At 45.5% G+C, this 19,619-nt stretch overlaps 1 protein-coding gene across 12 annotated transcripts in view; it reads right to left on the bottom strand.

The window, feature by feature from the left end:
• r3hcc1l (R3H domain and coiled-coil containing 1-like) overlaps window positions 1-19,619 on the bottom strand; it is a 271,007-nt gene that overhangs the window by 9,897 nt on the left and 241,491 nt on the right. The window contains exon 8 of one of the 12 annotated variants that reach the window (XM_069900342.1): window positions 6,690-9,925. The exons of 10 other annotated variants lie outside the window; for them this stretch is intronic. In XM_069900342.1, the coding sequence (XP_069756443.1) occupies window positions 9,873-9,925 (53 nt within the window). In that variant the 3' untranslated portion in view covers window positions 6,690-9,872. Of the gene's footprint in view, window positions 1-6,689; window positions 9,926-15,650; window positions 16,164-19,619 lie in introns of those variants that run through there. One more of the 12 variants, XM_069900343.1, reaches the window with a different exon arrangement.

Below are 19,619 nucleotides of genomic sequence, written 5' to 3'. Positions count from 1 at the left end.
GCGATTGGGTCTGGGGTTGGAATTCTGCGCTGGCTGTAAGGAGTTTGTACGTTCTCCCTCTGCCTGCGTGGGTTTTCCCCGGGGTTCTGGTTTACTCCCACCCTCCAAAACGTACTGGGGATTATAGGTTAATTGGTTGTAATTGGGTGGCACGGGCTCATGGGCCAAAAGGGCCTGCTACTGCTCTGTATGTCTAATTTTTTTTTAAATTGCAATTTTTGTATCTGTAATGCTGCCACAAAACAATGAATTTTGTGACACTTCGTGATAATAAATTCTGATTCTGATACAGTAGTTGGTTGATGACTGTGGAAGGAGCGATACATGTCAGCTTGGCTGGCACAAGAGATTGAACAGGGAGTACCGACACTATGTCTGGTTTTACATACTTCCCCACTGCAGCTTTCCTGTCCATGACATTCGCATTCTGAGAAGTAATGGCTGAGCAAACCCGGTGTGGGTAGAGTAGCTGTTTGAACATTGTGTGCCACGGAACTCGCGGAAGGCCTTCTTCTCTCACAGTGATCCCAAACCAAAGGACACATTGGGAAGGGTGAGGAGCAGCTTCACATCTTCTCCTGAGTCGAGATTTACTGGTGTACTCCGAGCACATCACTCCTTGCAGATGTCTGCTGGTGTCTGACCACAACACAGCTTTCCAAGACTCTGCTTCAAGTATTCCTCGTGGAATGCTAGGTGTTGGAGTGGAACCAAAAGTGGGCAAGAAACTCTGGATAGGCATAAAGAATTTAAAGAAAATGGAATGATACAACATATTAGAAGGCCCTTCCAGTCATAACTGTGCTCCTCAATTAACCAACTAACCCTGTACATTTTTTTGAACGTGGGAGGAACTGGAGCACACGGAGAAAACTTACGTGGTCATGGGGAGAACATTCAAACTCCTTACCGACAGCAGTGGATTCGAACCTGGGTCTCTGGTGCTGTAATAGCGCAATGCTGACCGCTACTATAACCGTGCCTCTCTGATGACCTTACCGGGGAAAGAATAGAAATTATATCCAGAGCTGATGTGTCCTTCACGTACCTGCTACATCAGCGAAACAAAATGCAGACTGGGTGACCACTTCACCAAACACCCATGCTCTGTTTGTGGGTCTGAACATGACCTTCCTGTAACCAACCATTTCAAGACCCCCAACCATTCCCACAATAACAAAAGGGCATCAGACTACAAGGCTTCAGGGCTGAGCAGCTCCATGATGCCATTGGCCCAGAATATCCCATTGGGGCATAATGCCATCTCCTCAGTTTACCCAACCAAGGTTCTGCCCTTGTATCCACTTCTGCCCGATGACCAGGCCTAGCGGAAGACAGGCTCCGCAGGATCAGAGTTCCTCTGACTGGCCTGAGGGTGTGATTTGCTTAGAACAGAAATCAAAATCAGAAAAAGAATTTATTATGAACATGTGCCATGAAATGTGTTGCTTTGTAGCAGCAGGTATTGTGCATTACAGGGGAAGAAGCTGGTTTAGGACCACTGGGTGTTCGTCTTCAAGCTCCTGTACCTCCCTTCACACTCCTGTAGCAGTGTGAAGTGGGCATGGCCTGGGTGGTGGGGGTCTTGGAGGATAGAAGCTGCTTTCTTAAGACACCGCCTCTTATAGATGTCCTCGATGGAGTGGAGACTGATGCCCATGATGTTGCTGGCAGAGTTTACAACCCTCTGTAACCTTTTTCCTGTCCTGAGTGTTTACACCTCCATACCAGACAGTGATGCAACCAGTCAGAATGCTCTCCACGGTACCCCTGTAGAGATTTGCAAGAGTCTTTGGCGACAAACCGAATCTCCTCAAACTCCTCACAAGGTATAGCCACTGGCGAGCCTTCTTCATGATTGCATCGACATGGAGGCCCCAGGGCAGATCTTCAGAGACACCTTCTTGATCAGCGGGAATGAGGCCACAGACACCACCTCACTTCCTCCCATTTCACGCACGATTTATTGATTTATTCTTGAGATGTAATATACAGCAATATTTGCACCGCGACGCTGCTGCAAAACAAAGAATTTCATGACATGTTCATGACCACCAATTCTGATTCTGAAGTAGTATGGGAACCAGCAAGATGGCAGTTCTGAAGCACTCTGGATCTAACCTGTGCAGTATTCCTGCATAAGGGAGCAGTGCAACCAGCCAGGGGGCAGGGATGATTGTAATCCAGGCCCTCATCAAGAGGGGGGCTGCAGGATACATTGGAGAAGCTTATGTTTCTTTCGTGACCTTCACAACCACCGGGCATCCAGAGCTCTTTACAGGCAATTAAGTGTTTCTAAAGTTGCAACCAATGATTAGAGCACTCACCATGGGCTATCGACCAGGCAATCTGTCTCAGTGATGTTGAATGACAGCAGAATATTGGCCAATGCACTGGAGAAAACATCCTGCTCTTTGGAAGTTTCATTGTAGTCAGGAGGATTGGTGCCATCTTCACTGCCGCTCTGGGACCTCCTCCCGAGATTCCTGTGAAGTTTGTGATGAGGGTCTCGAACCCACATGCCTTTAAATATTGCTCTCTCTGGGATTCTATCGTCAACTCCTCCCTTCCTGCCAATCGTCTCCTTGTACTTCTGTGACCACAGGAGATGCCCTGCTTGCACACATACCCCTCGGGGCCCTAAATAGTCCTTCCTACTGAAGCAACACCTCACGTGTGAATCTGCATCTGGTGCTCTGGTTGTGGTCTCCCCTGCATCGGAGAGACTGGGAACAGACTGGGAGATTGATTCGCTGAGCACCTTCTCTCTCTGTCTGCTGCCACAGCAAGTTCTTCCCAGTTGCCAGCCTCTTCAATTCCACACCGTATATCCACACCGACATGTCTGTCCATGGTCTCACACACTGCCAAATTGAGGAATAACATTCGGTTGGCAGTCTCTAACCAGACAGCATCATTATTGACCTCCCCAATTTCTGTTTACCTTCTCCCTGGTCTCGCTCTTTCCCCATACCACTGTTTCCCTTCCTCTGACTCCACTCCTCCTTCCCTTCCCCTTCCTATCTCCCCTCTCCCCTCTCCCGATAAACGGGCAGATTACTTTTGAAACGGGGAGAAAATTGAAAATAGTCAGCTTGCAAAGGGTCCTGGGAGTCCTCATGCAGGATCGCCTGAAGGTAAACTTACAGGTTGACATGGTGGTGAAGGCAAATGCAATGCTGGCGTTCATTTCAAGAGGAATAGAACATAGAGCAGGGATGTGAAGTTGAAGTTCTATAAGGCCCTGGTGACATCTCACTTGGAGTGCAGTGAACAGTTTTGGGCTCCTCCTTTAAGAAGGATGTGCTGACATTGGAGAAGAGGTTCACAGGGATGATTCTGGGAGAAAGGGTGGTTTTGAGGAGTGTGTGATGACTCTTCGCCTGTACTCGCTGAAAATTTAGAACGGGGTGTAGCGGGGTCTCATTGAAACATTTCAGATGTTAAAAGGCATGGACAGAGTAGATGTAGAAAGGTTGTTTCCTATGGTGGGAGAATCGAAGTCAAGATTGAAGGGCGTCTGCTTAGAACAGAGACTGAGAACTCAGTCTCTTTGCTGGCACAATCCAAACCCCCCCCCCCTCCCAATGCTGCAGTTATGTTAAAAGCTCTTCCAAGCACACACTCATGCTTCAAGCTGCACACATTTCCCACTTATCATCTCTGCAAATTACTTCCACTGAAATACATTAATGTTTAAATCAGTGAAGTTGACTCCTGCCTCCTGCAATCATCATCTCCATTCCACTTGCTGAGGTGAAGGCTGCATCATTCTTCAGCGGCTGACAGTGCTGGGAGTGGGGCTTCCTGGCATTGTCGGGATCTCGGAGGCGGTGGTAACAGGAGTAGGAGCTGGTGTAACAAGACATGCTCAGAGGAGTTAGCTAGCAAAAAGTTGCCGCTGAGCCTAGTATACGGTGATCGCAGATGACATAAAGCTTGGTCAAAGAGCTAGAACCATAGAACATTACAGCACAGAAACGGGCCCTTCAACCCATCTAGTCTGTGCCAAAATTTAATTCTGCCTCATCCCACTGACCTGCATTCTCCATACCCCTCCCATCCATGTACTTTTTCTTGAATATCAAAATTGAGCCTGCATTCACCACTTCAGCTGGTGGCTCATTCCACACCCCCACCGTTCTCTGAGTGATTCCCCTCTAATGTTGCCAGTAAACATTTCCCCTTTCACCCTTAACCCATGTCCTCCAGTTCTTGTCTCACCTACGTTCAGAAGAACTCTGCTTGCATTTACCCTTCATAATTTTGTACACTTCTATCAAATCTCTCCTCATTCTTCTACGCTCCAGGGAATAAAGTCCTAACCTGTTTAATCTTTCTTCTAAGTTTGTTGCTCAAGTCTCAGCAACATCCTTGTAAATCTTCCTTGTACTCTTTCAATCTTATTGAAGTCGATATTAATGTCGTGCAGTTGGAGGGTACCCAGACGGAAGACAAGATGTTATTCCTCCCTTTGTGGGTGGTCTCAGTCTGGCACTGCATGAGACCAAGGACCAACAAGGAAATGGGATGGGGAATTGAAATGGGTGGCCACTGGGAGATCCACACTATTACACTGGATAGAGTTGAGGTCCTCAACAAAGCGATCTCCCAGTCTGTGTCCAGTCCATCCGATGTAGAGGAGATCACAACGGGAGCACCAAATGGTGTAGATGACCCCTGCAGATTCACATGAAATTTTACTTCACTTGGATGACTGATTAGGGCCCTGAATGGTGGTGAGGGAGGTGTTGGCCTGGACCCCTCCCCCAGCCAGCCTTGTCTTTATTCCGACATCTTCCTGTTCTTTGCTTATTCCTTGAAGAAGGCCTCAGGTCTGAAACGTGAGTAATATATCTTTATCTCCTATGGACTCTGCGAGACTGGCTGAGTTCTTCCAGTATTTCTGTGAGTTTTTACTACAATCACAGCGTCTGCAGACTTTTGTGTTTCTCAACTTGCATCACTGCGAAGTATAGGTGAGGTGCTGGAAGACGAGAGGGTGGCTAATCTTGTTTCTTCATTCATAAACAGCAAGCCAGGGAACTACATATGGTTGGTGAACACCATGCCAGTCATGTGTACATTACTGGAAGGGATTCAAAGACGAAAGATCTCCCTGCATTTGGTAAGGACCAATAGGTGTAGTCAGCATGGCTTTGCGCTGTAGATGTGACCAAGGAGATTGATGTGAGTAGGGCATTACATCAGCGATTGTCAATTTTTTTATGGCTACAGCAACCCCCCACCCCTCAGGATTCTGCTCAATGTTTATGGGCTTCCTTCCCTGTGAAGCAGTCAAGTTTTGGTTTCTTATGCACTTCTTTTCTACTGACTACATAAATATATTTATGCAAGGTGAGGTGAAAATAAAACAAGGCTTTTACTTAAAAGCCCTCCCCCTCCCCTCCCTGCCGGGAATCTACATGTCTGGTCAACATGGACTTTAGAAAGGCATTCAACAAGGTCCTGCATGGTCATTGTTCAGGAAGGTCAGATCACATGGGACCAATGGTGAGCTGGGGAAATGGATACAGAATTGGCTTGATGGTGGGAGAGGGTGGTGGTGGAGGAGTATAATTCAGATTGGAGGCCTGTGACCAGTGGGTCTCACAGGGATCTGTGCTGGGTCCACTGTTGTTTGTCATGTACCTTAATGACATGTAGTGAGCAAGGCTCATGGATGGTGCCAAAATCAGTGGTTTTGTGGACAGTTATGAAGGTTCTTTAAGATTACCACCAGATCTCAATGAAGTGCGAATGTAGGCCAAGGAATGGAAGATAGAACTTCAGTTGGGTCAGGTGGGAGGTGTTTGGGAGGTTAAACAAGGTTGAACTCACATGGCGAATGGTATGGCCCTGGAGAGAGTTGTAGAAGAGAGAGACTCAGGGTGTACAGGTACACTCTTCCATGAGAGTGATGCCACTGGTAAACAGGGTGGTGAAGGTGATGTTTGGCACACTTACTTTCATTAGTAAGGCCATTGAATACAGGAGCAGGGAGGTCATGTCATAAGATGTTGGTGAGGCCACACTTAGAGGATTGTGCCTTGTTTCTGGTCACCTAGCTATAGGAAAATTATCATTAAGATAGAAAGGGCTCAGAATAGATTCCCAAGAATGTTTTGAGAGGCTAGATAGGCTGGGATGGAGGAGGCTAAGCAGAGACCTTTTAGAAGTTTATAAAATCACAAAGGGCATAGATAAGGTAAATAGTCAAAGCCCTTTTCTCAGAGTAGGGGAATGTAAAACTAGAGGGAAAAGATTTAAAGGGGCACCTTCTTCACACAGAAGGTGATGGATATGAGAAACGAGCAGGCCAGGCAAAGTAGTGAATGAAGGGATAGTTGCTCAAGAGACAGTTGATTGGGAACATGGATAGGAAAGGTTTAGAAGGATATGGAGTGTGCAGGAAAATAGGACTAGTTTGGTCAGTATGAACAAGATGGGATGAAGGGACTGTTTGTGTGCTTTAAGTCTCTACGGCTGGCTGCATATCAGTGGAGGAGCTCACAGGCCAGTTTGGACACACATCAAAACCAAGCAAAGTCACCAATGTTCGCAACAGGTCCCAAAGGCTGGAGAACCGTAATAGCCATGTTTGTTTCGAATAAAAGCATATTTTTGAACAACCACATCCAGACGAACCAATAAATCTATTACTTAAACATATCCAGGGATGCCTGTAGTTTAGAGAAACTTGCTTTTATTTAAAAACCTAAAATTTGCAAAGTTAAAGACCCTTGACTGTACCTCCCCCATATCCAGAGACCGACCCCAATACAAACTGGCTTTATGTATTCTGCATCATGGACATGCTCCAATCCTTAAGGTCCTGGCACGGGCAATGGTGAGAAGAAGGCTTCTTTGGGGATCTTCCTGACACCAACTTTGGTAGCCTCTTGAAAGGACTGGTATTCATGTACCCCAAAACACTCAGTCGACCCTCACTGCATGGAAAAATCTCAGGCAGGTCCTGAACCAAAAGTCACGGTTGAGCCAATCAACAGGGCTGACCTGGCAGGGCAGTGGAGAAACCCTTCTCATCGAGCTTGCATCATTAAATCAAAGGCATTGTTTTATTTATTGTTTCACCTTTTGCTTTCCTTTGAAACGAGACAAAGAATTGACTGAGGCTTCATTTGACACTTAAAATAAATATATGGTTGACACATCTCTCCCATATTTCCGCTCCCTGTACCCATTTCCTGAAAGCCACCAGTGGCTCCAGAGTTGGTATCATGTTTGATTTTTTTTAAAAATTGCCAAGCTGGTCAAATTGCTCAGCAGGGCTTGCTGTGTGCCAAGTGGGCTCACATTTAAAAATATCAGGTGGGTCCAAGTGAGAGTCAATCAGAGAGACCATCTAACAAAGAACGGCGGTACAAGTTACCACAAGAGATCAAATGGATTCGAGAAGGCTTGGGACAGGTAGGAACCACAGCATTCTAAACGTCAGAATTTGCTTGCATTTCAGTGAGATGGAGCAGCCAGATTTTTCAAATCAGTGGCGGAGGATTTATCCGACAGATCAGCTACTGTGCACTGAGTTGGAGCTTTAAGGCTATAAATACAAACAGCGATTCTCCTTGGCTGCTCACACCTCCGACTGTTTAGGATTCGCTGAATGTGTGTGGAGCAACAGTCCATGACCCAGACTCTTGGCTTGCGGTAAAATGCAATGAAGCGCAGATGGAAGATGTTGAAGTAAAAGTTAAAAATCCACTTAACTTAGACTTCACTCAGTCACAAGAGACAAGCGATTGTGAGCATGTGCAAGAGGTTCCAGCAGGGTGCAATCCTGGTCCAGCAGGTTACTTCATTGGTTAAGGGGGACTACCTTGGATAGGACGACCTGCCTGGTAGTGTAGCCTGGAGCGATGAAGGTGTGGTTAGGCTAGCCAAGGAGCTCAGGGGAGACCAGTCAGCAGGGGTTTGACTTCCTCCCACAGTTCAACAGACTCGACGACAATCCCACCACATGCCATGGCAGCTCCGGACATTAACCCACAATTTAAAGGCCCTTGTTTGAAACAAACCTGAATAACTTCAGCCTTGACACATCCCTTCATCACAGGGCAGTGATGATAGGCTCCACATTTTCAGGTGGTCGAAGCAAGTTGGAGGAAGCAAACGCTGGTGATCCACTGTCTCATTCCTGTGCTCACCAAGAACGAATAGTGAGATGACATCTCAATTTGACTATTAACTAGTTTAAAGTAAATTTTTCCGTTAAAAAGTGCACAGGCACATCTGGAACATTCAGGGGAATTTGAGTGCGATGACTGGTTCCTGGGCTTTTAAACAAGGAATGAATTGTTGTAATTTCCAAAAGTACTTTGCACTTTACCCCTTCCAACATTCCCAGCGCTGAAGTAAAACACTGAGCTGCAGATAACAGACTATTTGCCAGGGATGATTTCAGAGACAGATTTTCTGAGCGTATTTATATGGCTTTCATGCTATGACAAACTAGCTTTGAGCCTTCAACAGCTGTCTGAAAGCCCATTAAAGAATGTTAGCAGTAGGAAGACTCAAAGGCAGTGATGATCAATGCAAGATCACCTGGAACAGAAAAGTGAAAAAAAAAAACCCGGCAAATGCTGCAAATCTAAAATCAAACGGAGAAAGCTTGAAAGGGAGTTAACGTTTCAGGTCGAAGACCTTTCCTCAGAAATGGGAAAGTTGGAAATGAAGTAAAAACACAATGCTGGAGAAACTCAGCAGGTCAAACAGTGTATGTTATATAGCAAAGATAAAGATACAGAACCAACGTTTCGGACTTGAGTTGGGCTTGAGCCTGAAACGTTGGTGATGTATCTTTATCTTTGTATATAAAGGACCCTGTTTGAACTGGTGACTTCCTCCATCATTGTGCTTTTATTTCAATCACAGGTCTGCAGACTTTTGTGTCTTACTCCTAGGGAGAGAAAGGAAGCTCGAAGAGGTGCAGGGAGGGTGAGAATTTCCACTAGGAGAGGAGGACTTGACCTGCTAGTCGCAGCTTCCTGCTCTGAATTTCAAAAGCTCCTCCATTCTCTAGTCTATGTTCTCACTAACTACTCCCATTCACTCAGCGATCAGATTGTCTTGATTACAGCTTCTCCTATGGTTTTACCCCATTGGAGTCACCCTTCCTTGCTCAATCTCCCTACAGCTCCACAAGCTTCCTTTGTCTCCTTTGCAGATCTTTTGAAGGGTCTCTGATCTGAAACGTTAACCCTGCTTCTCTTCCCATAGCTGAGGTTTCTCCCCACATTGTCTATTTTCCTTTTGCACCTCTGCCAGAAGCTCAGAGGGTGTGGTGAAAAAAAATCACACATTAGAGAAGCTGTGAGGAGAAATTAAAAATGGACAACACTAGTATTTGGAATCCCTGTGCGCCCCGCTTGTTGCACACACACTGCAGAGGCAAAAGTTACGGAGAGTACCGCACATACAGTGTTCCAGGATTATGAGGAGCAAGGCCATTTTGGAACCATCCATGCAGACTTCCAACTGGTCCGGCAATAATTCTGGTTCTCTAATTCAGAAACTTGCAACTCAGAGTAATTTCCATTTTAGGGCACACCAAAGGAGCTTTCTGTTAACATCCACAATTGCCACTGCATACATTACTCAAACAAAAACACCCCAGATTAATATGAACATTCAGCATGTGGCAGTTTAACCCCTGGACATTTTGTATAACACACCAGAGGTTCTTCTCACAAGTGTGTGTGGGTAAGACGAAGTGTGCACAATGCCATTATAACCCCCAGCCAACGGGACACTGGGACTCTGGAAGCAAGGGCTGGCTTTGCTCTTGACGTCAGGTTCTCCACCTACATCTGCTTGCAGGCTTCAGGGCAGCGGCCAAGTGTGCTTTCAGGCTAACGGCCTTCCCATGCAGCTTCCACTTGCTGTGCCGCCAGCAGCTTTTGCTCTGCAAATGAAGAGATTGGTTTAAGTCACTTTGTTCTGAATTGAGAAGCCATTCAGCCCATTGAACCTGGGCTGGCTCTTTGAAAGAGCAATGCAATCAGTTCCAGTCCCAGCTCTTTCCCTGCTGCATCAAAGGAAGCCAGCCAACCTCATAAGGGAATCCCATCACCCTCTTAAACATGTATTAAATTATATTATAATTATATAATTTTATAAAATTATGAAAGGCATAGATAAGATTGAGGTAAGTAAGTTGTTCCTATAGGTAGGGGTGACTAGAATTAGGGGATATTGCCTCAAGATTCATGGTATTGAAGCCCACTGAAGCAGTGGAGGTGACCTCAGGGAATATATTTGACAAGGTTGGATAGAGATTTTTATATAGTCGGGGAATTAAGGGATATGGGGAAAAGGCAAGCAGGTGGAGATGAGCCTATCATCAGATCAGCTATGATCACATTGAATAGCGGAGCAGGCGAGATGGGCAGGATGGCCAACTCCTGCTCCTATTTCTTATGTTCTCGCTTCTCCCTGCTACCTTCAGACAGGCTCGCAAAACAACCTCTATCACTACATCACTGGGGCCTCCCTTTCCTCTACTGACAACGTTCACTGGGAGTGATGCTTTAAGAGGGCTCAAAGAATTACTGAAGATCCCTACCATTCATGGCACAGTACCTTTAACCCACTACCATCAGGAAGGAGGTACAGGATCATCAGAATTGGGACTGCCAATCTGGGAAATAGCTTCTTCCCGCAGGCTGTGAGATTGGTGAATGGGTCTCTTATAAATGAGGTATTGTGACCTCTAAAACGCTAGTGGCCATTGCTCCCCCAAATGAGGTATTGTAAACTCCGCCCCTACCTGCAGCACTCGCGTCACTAGTGATCATCTCGTGTCACTAATCTCCAGTGGAGACCAGTGATGCTAGACAGTAGTGACGCTTGAGACTCTCCATGCAACATAAGCAGCACGTTTGTCTGCAACACTGGAAGGATGGAGGAGGTTCACAGTAGGCAGGTAGGCACCACCCCCCCAACTCCTGCTGAGTGTGTTTTCGAGCATCAAATTGTGCCCCTAATGTCCTCAGCTAAGGCTTGTTCTGGCATCACCCCTGACCAGTCCATCAGTGCCCAGATCTTTCAGACCTGATAGTTGTGGCCTTTTTATAAGGAAGGGCTTTCTCTGTCTAAGGCGATCTCATGGAGGAGGCTGGTACAATAACAATAGAAGACATTTAAAGAACTCTTAAGACAGCCATGTGGATGTAAGAAAAATGGAAGTTTATGGGTGTGAGGTAGGGAAGGGTTAGTTTGTTGAGTAGGTTTATAAAGGTTGGACAATATCGAGGGCCGAAGGACCTGTACTGTGCTGGAATGTTTTATGTTCTCTCATGCCAAAACTGCTATTTACAGAGCAGCTTCAATACTGTAAAACATCCGAACAGCATCAACAGCAATAAGAAGGGATATTGTGGGCAGGTGACCAAAAGCTCAGTTAAAGGGAAATCCAAGATTCTGTTCTTGTCATGTAATAAAACAGAAAATATAATACGATTCGAAATTTCCTTTAGTTGGCTGTAAGGCAGACAAAGAGTCACCATTATTATTGCCCGGCTCCTCTTAAAGTAAGGTGTGGCCGACTGCTGTGGTCATCGTTGGTGAAACAAGAAATTCTGTAGATGCTGTGTTTGTGGTAAACACACAGAAATGTTGGAGGATCTCAGCAGGTCTCGCAGCATCCAAAGGAGGTAAAGATATATAACTGATGTTTCGGGAAGGGCTCAGGACCTTCTTTACGCTTTAAGATGAAGAAACATTTGGAGTAGAAGATGGGGAAATCATATGATGGAATGATCAGTTATCCAGAATTAGCATGGTGTCGTTATCTCAGAGGGCTGGAGAAGGTTGCAGAGGCAGTGAAGGAGTTGGACACGCCATGCAAGAGTAGTGTCCAGGAATGCTTAAACAGAGAGCAGATCCTTGGTAAACAGCAATAGAACAGAACACTACAGCACAGTTCCGGCATTTCCGTCCTCGATATTGTGCCGACCCATATATTCTTTAAAAAAATACTAAATCCTCCCTACCCCATAACCCTCTATTTTGCTTCCATCTATGTGCCTGTCTAAGAGTCTCTTAAATGCCCCTAATGTTTCAGTCTGCATCACCACTCCTGGCAAGGCACTCCAGGCACCCACAACTCTCTGTAAAAAAAATCTACACCTGATGTCTCCCCTAAACTTCCCTCCCTTCACTTTGTACAGATGTCCTCTGGTGTTTGCTACTGGCTGCTGGCTGCCACCCTATCTATGCCTCTCAGAATCTTGTAGACCTCTATTAAGTCTCCTCTCATCCTTATTTGCTCCAAAGAGAAAAGTCCCAGTTCTACTAACTTGCCCTCATAAGACTTATTTCCTGAGAAATGATCAATGAGCTTCCAGTGATAAGTATGTGCTTCGAATATCAGAGAGACACTGCAGCTTAAGAAGGGAAATGCACGTGGTAGGCTTAAACAAACAGCTCAAGGAATGGCCTGCCTTAGAACCTTTCATGAAACTACTGAATTCTTTCTGGATGACTTCACTCTGTAAATATTAACACTCTCTGATCAAGGCAATCAACAACCACTGTGCAGCAGACTAAATGCAGGTGTTCAGACTTCACCCTCTTGGTTAAACAAGCCAGTTCAGTCTAAATGAAAGCCAGCAGGCTTGGATAAAAATCAGCCGTCACAAATCCAGTTCGCGTGTAAAGACCCTGGGGGCCGACAAGCCTGCCAGCATGGTCAGGCCCGCAGCCAACTTGCTGAATTGGGTTAGTTGTCAAACAACTCAACTCCGCAGCCACACCGATTCACAAGTCGGCCTTGAGAGACAGCAGCTTCCGCAGCACAAGGAGCTGTGGATAGGACGATGATGAGCCATGCCATAGAAGTGGGGAACCCAGATGACAGAGAGGGCTACTGAGACCTTATTGTCAGCTCAGCCTGTGCAGGCAACAATTTCCTGTGGTTCCCCAGGACACTGGAAGGAAACTGGAGTCCCCGGAGAAAACTCAGGGAGAATGTACAAACTCCTTACAGACAGCGTGGGATTCGAACCCCCATCCCAATGGCTGGCAATGTAACAGCATTGTGCTAACCATGCCACCCTATTTCCCCTGATTTCCCCCGATTACTGGAGGGAATGTTCCATACAGAGGATGAGATTTTCCAAACATCCTCCAGACGAGTGTGTGGATTTCTCACTGCCAGTGAGGAAGACTTTCCTTTCTATTCAGGGTAAGAGAGGCAAAGCAAACAGTTGGCCAACTCGTTACGTTCTTCAAAGTATAGACCAGCCATTCTCACCTTTTTTTGGATATGGCCTCGTTAAGACTCAGCTCGAAGTTTATGGGTGCCCTTCCCTGTGAAGTGTCAAGTTTAGTTGGTTTGTTTCGTACTTCTACTGACTACATAAAAAACATTTTTAAAAAATCATGCTTTCAGTTCATGGGCCTCCTCAAATATGCTGTGGCCCTCGGGGAAGGCAGGTGGATGCTGTATGGCCACTGTTGACACTGCTGGTATAGTGGATATTACATACTCCTTTGCAGTCAGGAGTGCGTTGGACTCCTCTCCATTGACCTAGTTGAATGTAGCTCCGATGTTCCTTAAGTTCATCACCATTAGGGACAATGCAAGCCCACACCCAACCCCCTCCACCACCCTAAACTTTTGATTCCTCCACTCCTGGCAGCGCTACTAGCTGCAGAACGTCCCATTCTAGTTCACCACCTTGGCCACTCTGGCAGCATTTCCCAACCCACAATCGCTAGCAGTAATGATGGCACACATCAGTCAAAGGGAACCATCACTACCTATAGATTTACACCCACCTGACCTGGAGATTATATAGTTACTTCCCATAATGTTTGGGACAGATACTTTCTCCTTCACAAATAACCTTGAATAAAATCTAGAATATGCACTTTAATGACATGCAAATTGTTGAATTACAAATTTATAACTGTGAAGCACAGGGGCAAATAAAGGAAAAAAAGTGTCTTCGTCCCAAATATTATGGAGGGTACGGTAGCAGTCATTACTAGAATCACATAGACCTCCCTTCCTTCCATCTACACCTCCTAATGCTTCGAAACGCAGCCAATGTATGGAAGGTCACATCCCAGCTGGCCACGTTCTCCATCCTCATCCCGATGGGGAGATTCACTGGTGTGAAAAGCATAGCTTGAATCTTGTGGAACTTGATCTCACAGCAACAAACATTGTCACTGTACCTCACTACATGTGAACTATAACCAACCTTGAGAACTTGAACCCTGCTGAGTCCAGATGCAAGAACTCGCTTCCCAGTCCAGTGTGGGGACACCATATGCTAGACCTGTGGACTGCCCTCTCACAGGCAATCAGAAAGGGGAAAGGAATAAAGAATGCAAAGTACTTGCCCATTGACCCATACAACTTGAGTTTTTCTTTTTCAGTTTTGAGACCATTAGGAGATTATATTTCAGATCTGATCAGATACAATTTATCGTCATGTAGTAAAATAGAAATGTAATATTACCTGTAGCCTGTCATAAGGCAGACAAAGATTCACCATTAACATTGCTCGGTGTCTCTTACAGTCAGAGAAAAAGAAGCAAAAGAGAGTCCTTTCAGTCACCGAGTGCCCGTGGATTCACATCCAACTCTCCCACAGCCTCTGTAGCCGGACAAATTCCTGTTTGATCCATCGGCAACCCAAGATCCAGAACCAAACCTCTGACACAATCAGGAAACCTGCAGCACCTGGGGCCCTTCGGAAGCCCTTCTTACCCTCAGCAATAGGCTTGAAAGCAAAATCTTGTACTTCTGATCTGAGTCTTGTCCTGACTTGTCCAATGTCATCCTGCATCAGTGTTAAACTGAGATTCATGTTAATGCAGCTCAGCCTTCAACTAATTTTACCCTCTTATTTCTCCAATGTCACATTAATCTCCTTTACTAGTATTAACTGGGAAATTGTGTTGAGAAGAGGAGGGGTTTGATTGCTCTCAATTCATTTCCCAACTTCAGGATGCGAGAGAATGCTTTATAGCTCATGAAATGCTTTTGAAATTTCATCATAGTTGCAAAGCAGGAAACATAGCAAAGGGTTAATGGCCAGATCATCTGCTTCAGGGATCTTGATCAAGGGATTAAATGCATTGCACACATTGCAACGAGCATGAGGGAAGTGGATGAAAAGATCAACCAGCTGCAATTAAACGATCTTGTGGATGCTGGAATTTAAAAGCCAGCAGGTTGTAGATGAAGGAAAGATCCTGCCATGTTAAAAATACCATTTATTACTAAATGACTATGTGAGGAGTTTGAAGAGATTTGATATGTCACCAAACACTCTTGCAAATTTCTACAGGTGCACCGTGGAGAGCATTCTGACCGGTTGCATCACTGTCTGGCATGGAGATGCCAATGCACATGGCAGGAACAAGCTACAGAGAGTTGTGAACTTGGCCAGTGCCATCAGTCTTCACTCCATCAAGGACATCTACAAGAAGCAGTGTCTCTAGAAAGCAGTCTCTATCCTCAAGGACCCGCTCCACCCAGCCCAAGCCATCTTCACTCTGGAAGGAAAGATGAACACCCAACAACACACAAACAGCTTCTTCCCCTCTGCCATTAGATTTCTGAATGGACAATGGACGACAGACACGACCTCACTTTCCCTTCTATGCACTAATTTATTTATTTTAAAAATATGTAATTTTACAGCAATATTTGCATAGTAATGCTACCACAAAACAACAAATGTGACATCTTCATGACAATAAATTTTGATGATTTTTAAAGTCTGCAAGTTTTGTAAGAGTTTGTAAATGGCTGTATGCACATTCACGTTGACTTGGTGGACTGCCTAAAGGAAGAACACTTCTGACAGTACGAGATATAGTGGGACAAAAAATTAACTTGAACTTTTCAATCTGACATTTTTACAGAAATGTTTTTGAAGAGGACATGTACATCTGAAGGTGACAGAACAGAGAGAGCGGCAGAGCAGGCAATTTAATCCTTTTCACTCTTCTTCACACTGAATTGCAACAGCATAGGTATTTTATCAGCAGATCATGGATTTAAACTGCAGAACTAGAAATCAAACTGGATTCCTCTTCTACATCAGCCATTCCAACCTTTTTTCAGTTATGGCTCCCCTAGGACTCTGCAGGCAAGTTTTGGTTTCGCCCGTACTTCTTTCCTACCAATGACATGAAAAACTTAAAAATTATTTATGTTACGTGAGGCGAAACAAGGCTTTTACTTAAATGTGCTGTAGCTCCTGGGGATGGGGGGGTGGGGGGGGGGGGTGTCGTAGGACATATTGGACGTAAACCCCCGTTGAGGGGCAGGCTTCTTATCAAAGTTGGTGAGAAACAGGAAAGTCTGCAGATGCTGGGGTCGAGTCCAATGCACAAATGTGCTGGAGAAACTCAGCAGGTCATGCAGCATCCATACAAAGTAAAGGGTAACCAACGATGAGGGGGTTTCTGATGGGCTGTTTGTGCGGCACGTTTAGCACAACTCTATTATAGCACCAGCGACCCGGGTTTGAATCTGTAAGGAGTTTGTACGTTCTTCCCGTGTCTGCGTGGATTTCCTCCCATCCTTCAAAATGTACAGGGATTATAGCAAAACTTGAAAGTTTGCAGACACCGTGGTTGAAATAAAAACACAACGCTGGAGAAACTCTGCAGGTCAAACAGTGTAGTTTATATAGCGAAGTTAATTGGTGTATTAGTGCAGCACGGGCTCATGGGCCGGAAGGGCCTGTTACTGTGCTGTATGTCTAAGATTAAAAAATTAAACATTTCAAGCCTGGGCGTCGACCTGAAGAAGGGCCCAGGACCGAAACATTGGTTACCCTTTACTTCCTATGGATTCTGCATGACCTGGTGAGTTTCTCCAGCGTGTTTGTATGTTGTCACCAGAGCCTGATCATTGAGGAGCAACTCCCAATGAAAGCAATCGTAATGCAAATCTTTGGACCAGGCATCCATTACGCAGACCAAAAGCACACTTTGGTTAGAAACTGAAAGGTTTCAAACTTAATTGCCTCCGGTTGGAAATTTGGCACATTCATCAAGATGACGAGAAAGATGAAATACTGGGAGAACGTGGGTCAGTCATTTGCCTTGAGTGGCAAACACACAAACCTTATTAATGTATTTTGGGAGATAATAACTTTGACATTGATATTTTTCACAGTTTAAATCTAAAAGTTACGCTACTCTGAAGCTGAAAAAATGGCGGCGGTGCCAGAGCTGCTGTCACGCCAGTGCTGTTGCTGGTATGGATGCAGAGCGCAGGGAGCAGAGACGCAGCACTGCTCTGAAGGGTTCAAGCACCCAGTCCTAATGCTGGCGGCTTGCTACAGACTTCAAACGGACTGTTAAAAGTGCCCAATGGTGTTTGTGAGGAAAATCCTGCAAATGCAAGGCCTGTGCCCAGATGGCGGAGCCTGTGCTCGACAGCGGACACAATGAGGTGAAGACTCCAGGAGAGCAGCAGAACAGTGCAGGGCACCGGAAATGGGTGAACAGGACCCCCTCCCATTATTGAGAAGGAGAAGCATGGGAGGTGACTCTACAGGATGGTGATCGTGTTGGGGGAGCCAATGAATGGCTCAGCGGCAGAAGGATTCCTATAGGGAAGGTGACCGCTGTGGTGGGCCAATGAGGGGATCAGTGTTTGAGGATACCACACGGGCTATAGGCAACTTAGTGTCAGTGGACCTGCATGGGCTGTGGGCTGCTGAGGACTGTCTCATGGGAACCAGGATTTGAGAGAGTATTGAGGGCAAGAAGAGCTCCTGAAGGGGTCAGATGCCAAAGGCTTCCTAATCGTGATGGATATTTGGTTGAGGAGCACGATTTGGCGATGGTTTGAACAGGAGTCACTGCGGCTGTAGAGGCTGCGAGAGCTGGAGGAGAATTCACGGACACTCATTGATTCTGAAGGGACTCTCATTTGTTTCTCTTTCTCCTATCGTTAGGGGCACTGTGCAATGCTCGTGGCAACTCTTTGTTACGGCAGACAAAAGTTAAAGTATATCATGTATGTTACATTTTTAATGTATTATTATGTGACAATAAAAGGAACCTTGAAAGACTAAAGACTGATTAACAGCAGTCAGGAGTGATTCAGAGGTGGCTGTCTTGCCTGTTCTGAAGCATCCCAGAATCAGAATCTATTATCATGAACAAATCACAAAATTCGTTGTTTTGCGACAGCATCACAGGGCCAACATTTCTATAAACCACCTTACAAAATAAATAAAAATAGTGTAGTCAAAGTCAGGCAGTGTATGTGGTTCATTGTTCATCGAGGAATCTGACGGGCGAGGGGAAGAAACTGTCCTTGAACAGTTCATCTTCAGGCTCTTGTACCTTTTTCTCAATGGTAATAGGGTGAAGAGGGCATGGCCTGGGTGGTGGGGGTCCTTGATAGAGGCTGCTTTCTTAAGACACTGCCTCTTGTAGATGTCCTCGATGGAGTGAAGATTGATTCCCGTGATGTTGCAAGCCGAGTTACAACCCTCTGGAGTTTTTTCTCATCCTGAAAGTTGGCACCTCTGTACCAATCCCATGGTCGACTCTACTGTGAGTTTTATCAAACAGGCCACGTATGGTTAAAATTGATCCTTTTAGAATTCAGGATCCAAAGTAAGATTGAGCTCTGATTCGGTCCCTTTTAGTCTGTGCGAGGTCAGTGGTAAGGCCAGGATGTGTTTCCCATCCCTAACTGCCCCGGGCCACTTACTGCCCTCTGAACATGATTCCTGTCTTTGGAGGTAGGTGATCCAAACTAAGTAGGATGAGAGAATGTATTTCCTGAAGAATGTCAGTGAGAACTGGTTATCAGTACTGATACTAGTTTTCCATATTTCTATGCGATATAGGAAATGTCTATTCCAGCTCCAAGAGCAATGCTATTCTCTCACATATCTTCCCTGTTACCTAAATTTCCAAGATGTATCACCCACTGATAATAGGGAGAAATTACAATGAATCTAGTAACTCACATGTCTTTGAGCTATGGGAGGAAACTGGAGCAACCAGGGGGAAACGGGGAAACTCCACCCACACAACACTGGAGGTCGGAATTGAACCCAGGTCGCTGCGGCTGTGAGGCAGCGGCTCAGCTGAATCAACGGCACCGCTGTGGTGGCCTAGATTATCTAATAATATAATCAAGCCAACAACTGATGGCCCAGTACTTGTCACTACATCACTCATTCAAATTGGGCGATGCAGTTAGACTAGTGGTTAGTGTATTGCTATTACAGAGCCAGCGACCTGGGCTCAAATCCAGCGCCGTCTGTACAGAGTTTGTTAGTTCTCCTTACATCTACATGGGTTTCCTACAAGTGCTCCGGTTTCCTCCCACCCTTCAAAACATATAGGGGTTGTAGGTTAATTGGTGTATTTGGGCAGCATGAGCTTGTGGGCCAGAAGGGCCTGTTACTCTGCTATATGGCTAAATTTAAGTCATAGAGAACAAGATTCAAGCCTATTGTCATATGAGGGAGTGAGGGAATACTGAAGCTTTTGTGTGAGCATATAGAATCTTTGCACAGGGGTCTTCAACAGTTTGTAAAAAAACTCTGTCCAACACAGAAAATGCTCACTGATTTAAGAACAGGGAAAATGGGAGG

This window comes from Narcine bancroftii, chromosome 10, assembly GCF_036971445.1.
Source record: "Narcine bancroftii isolate sNarBan1 chromosome 10, sNarBan1.hap1, whole genome shotgun sequence".
Lineage (NCBI taxonomy): Eukaryota > Metazoa > Chordata > Chondrichthyes > Torpediniformes > Narcinidae > Narcine > Narcine bancroftii.
Note: the sequence above shows the minus strand (reverse complement) of the source record. Positions and strands in the feature narration are given on the sequence as shown.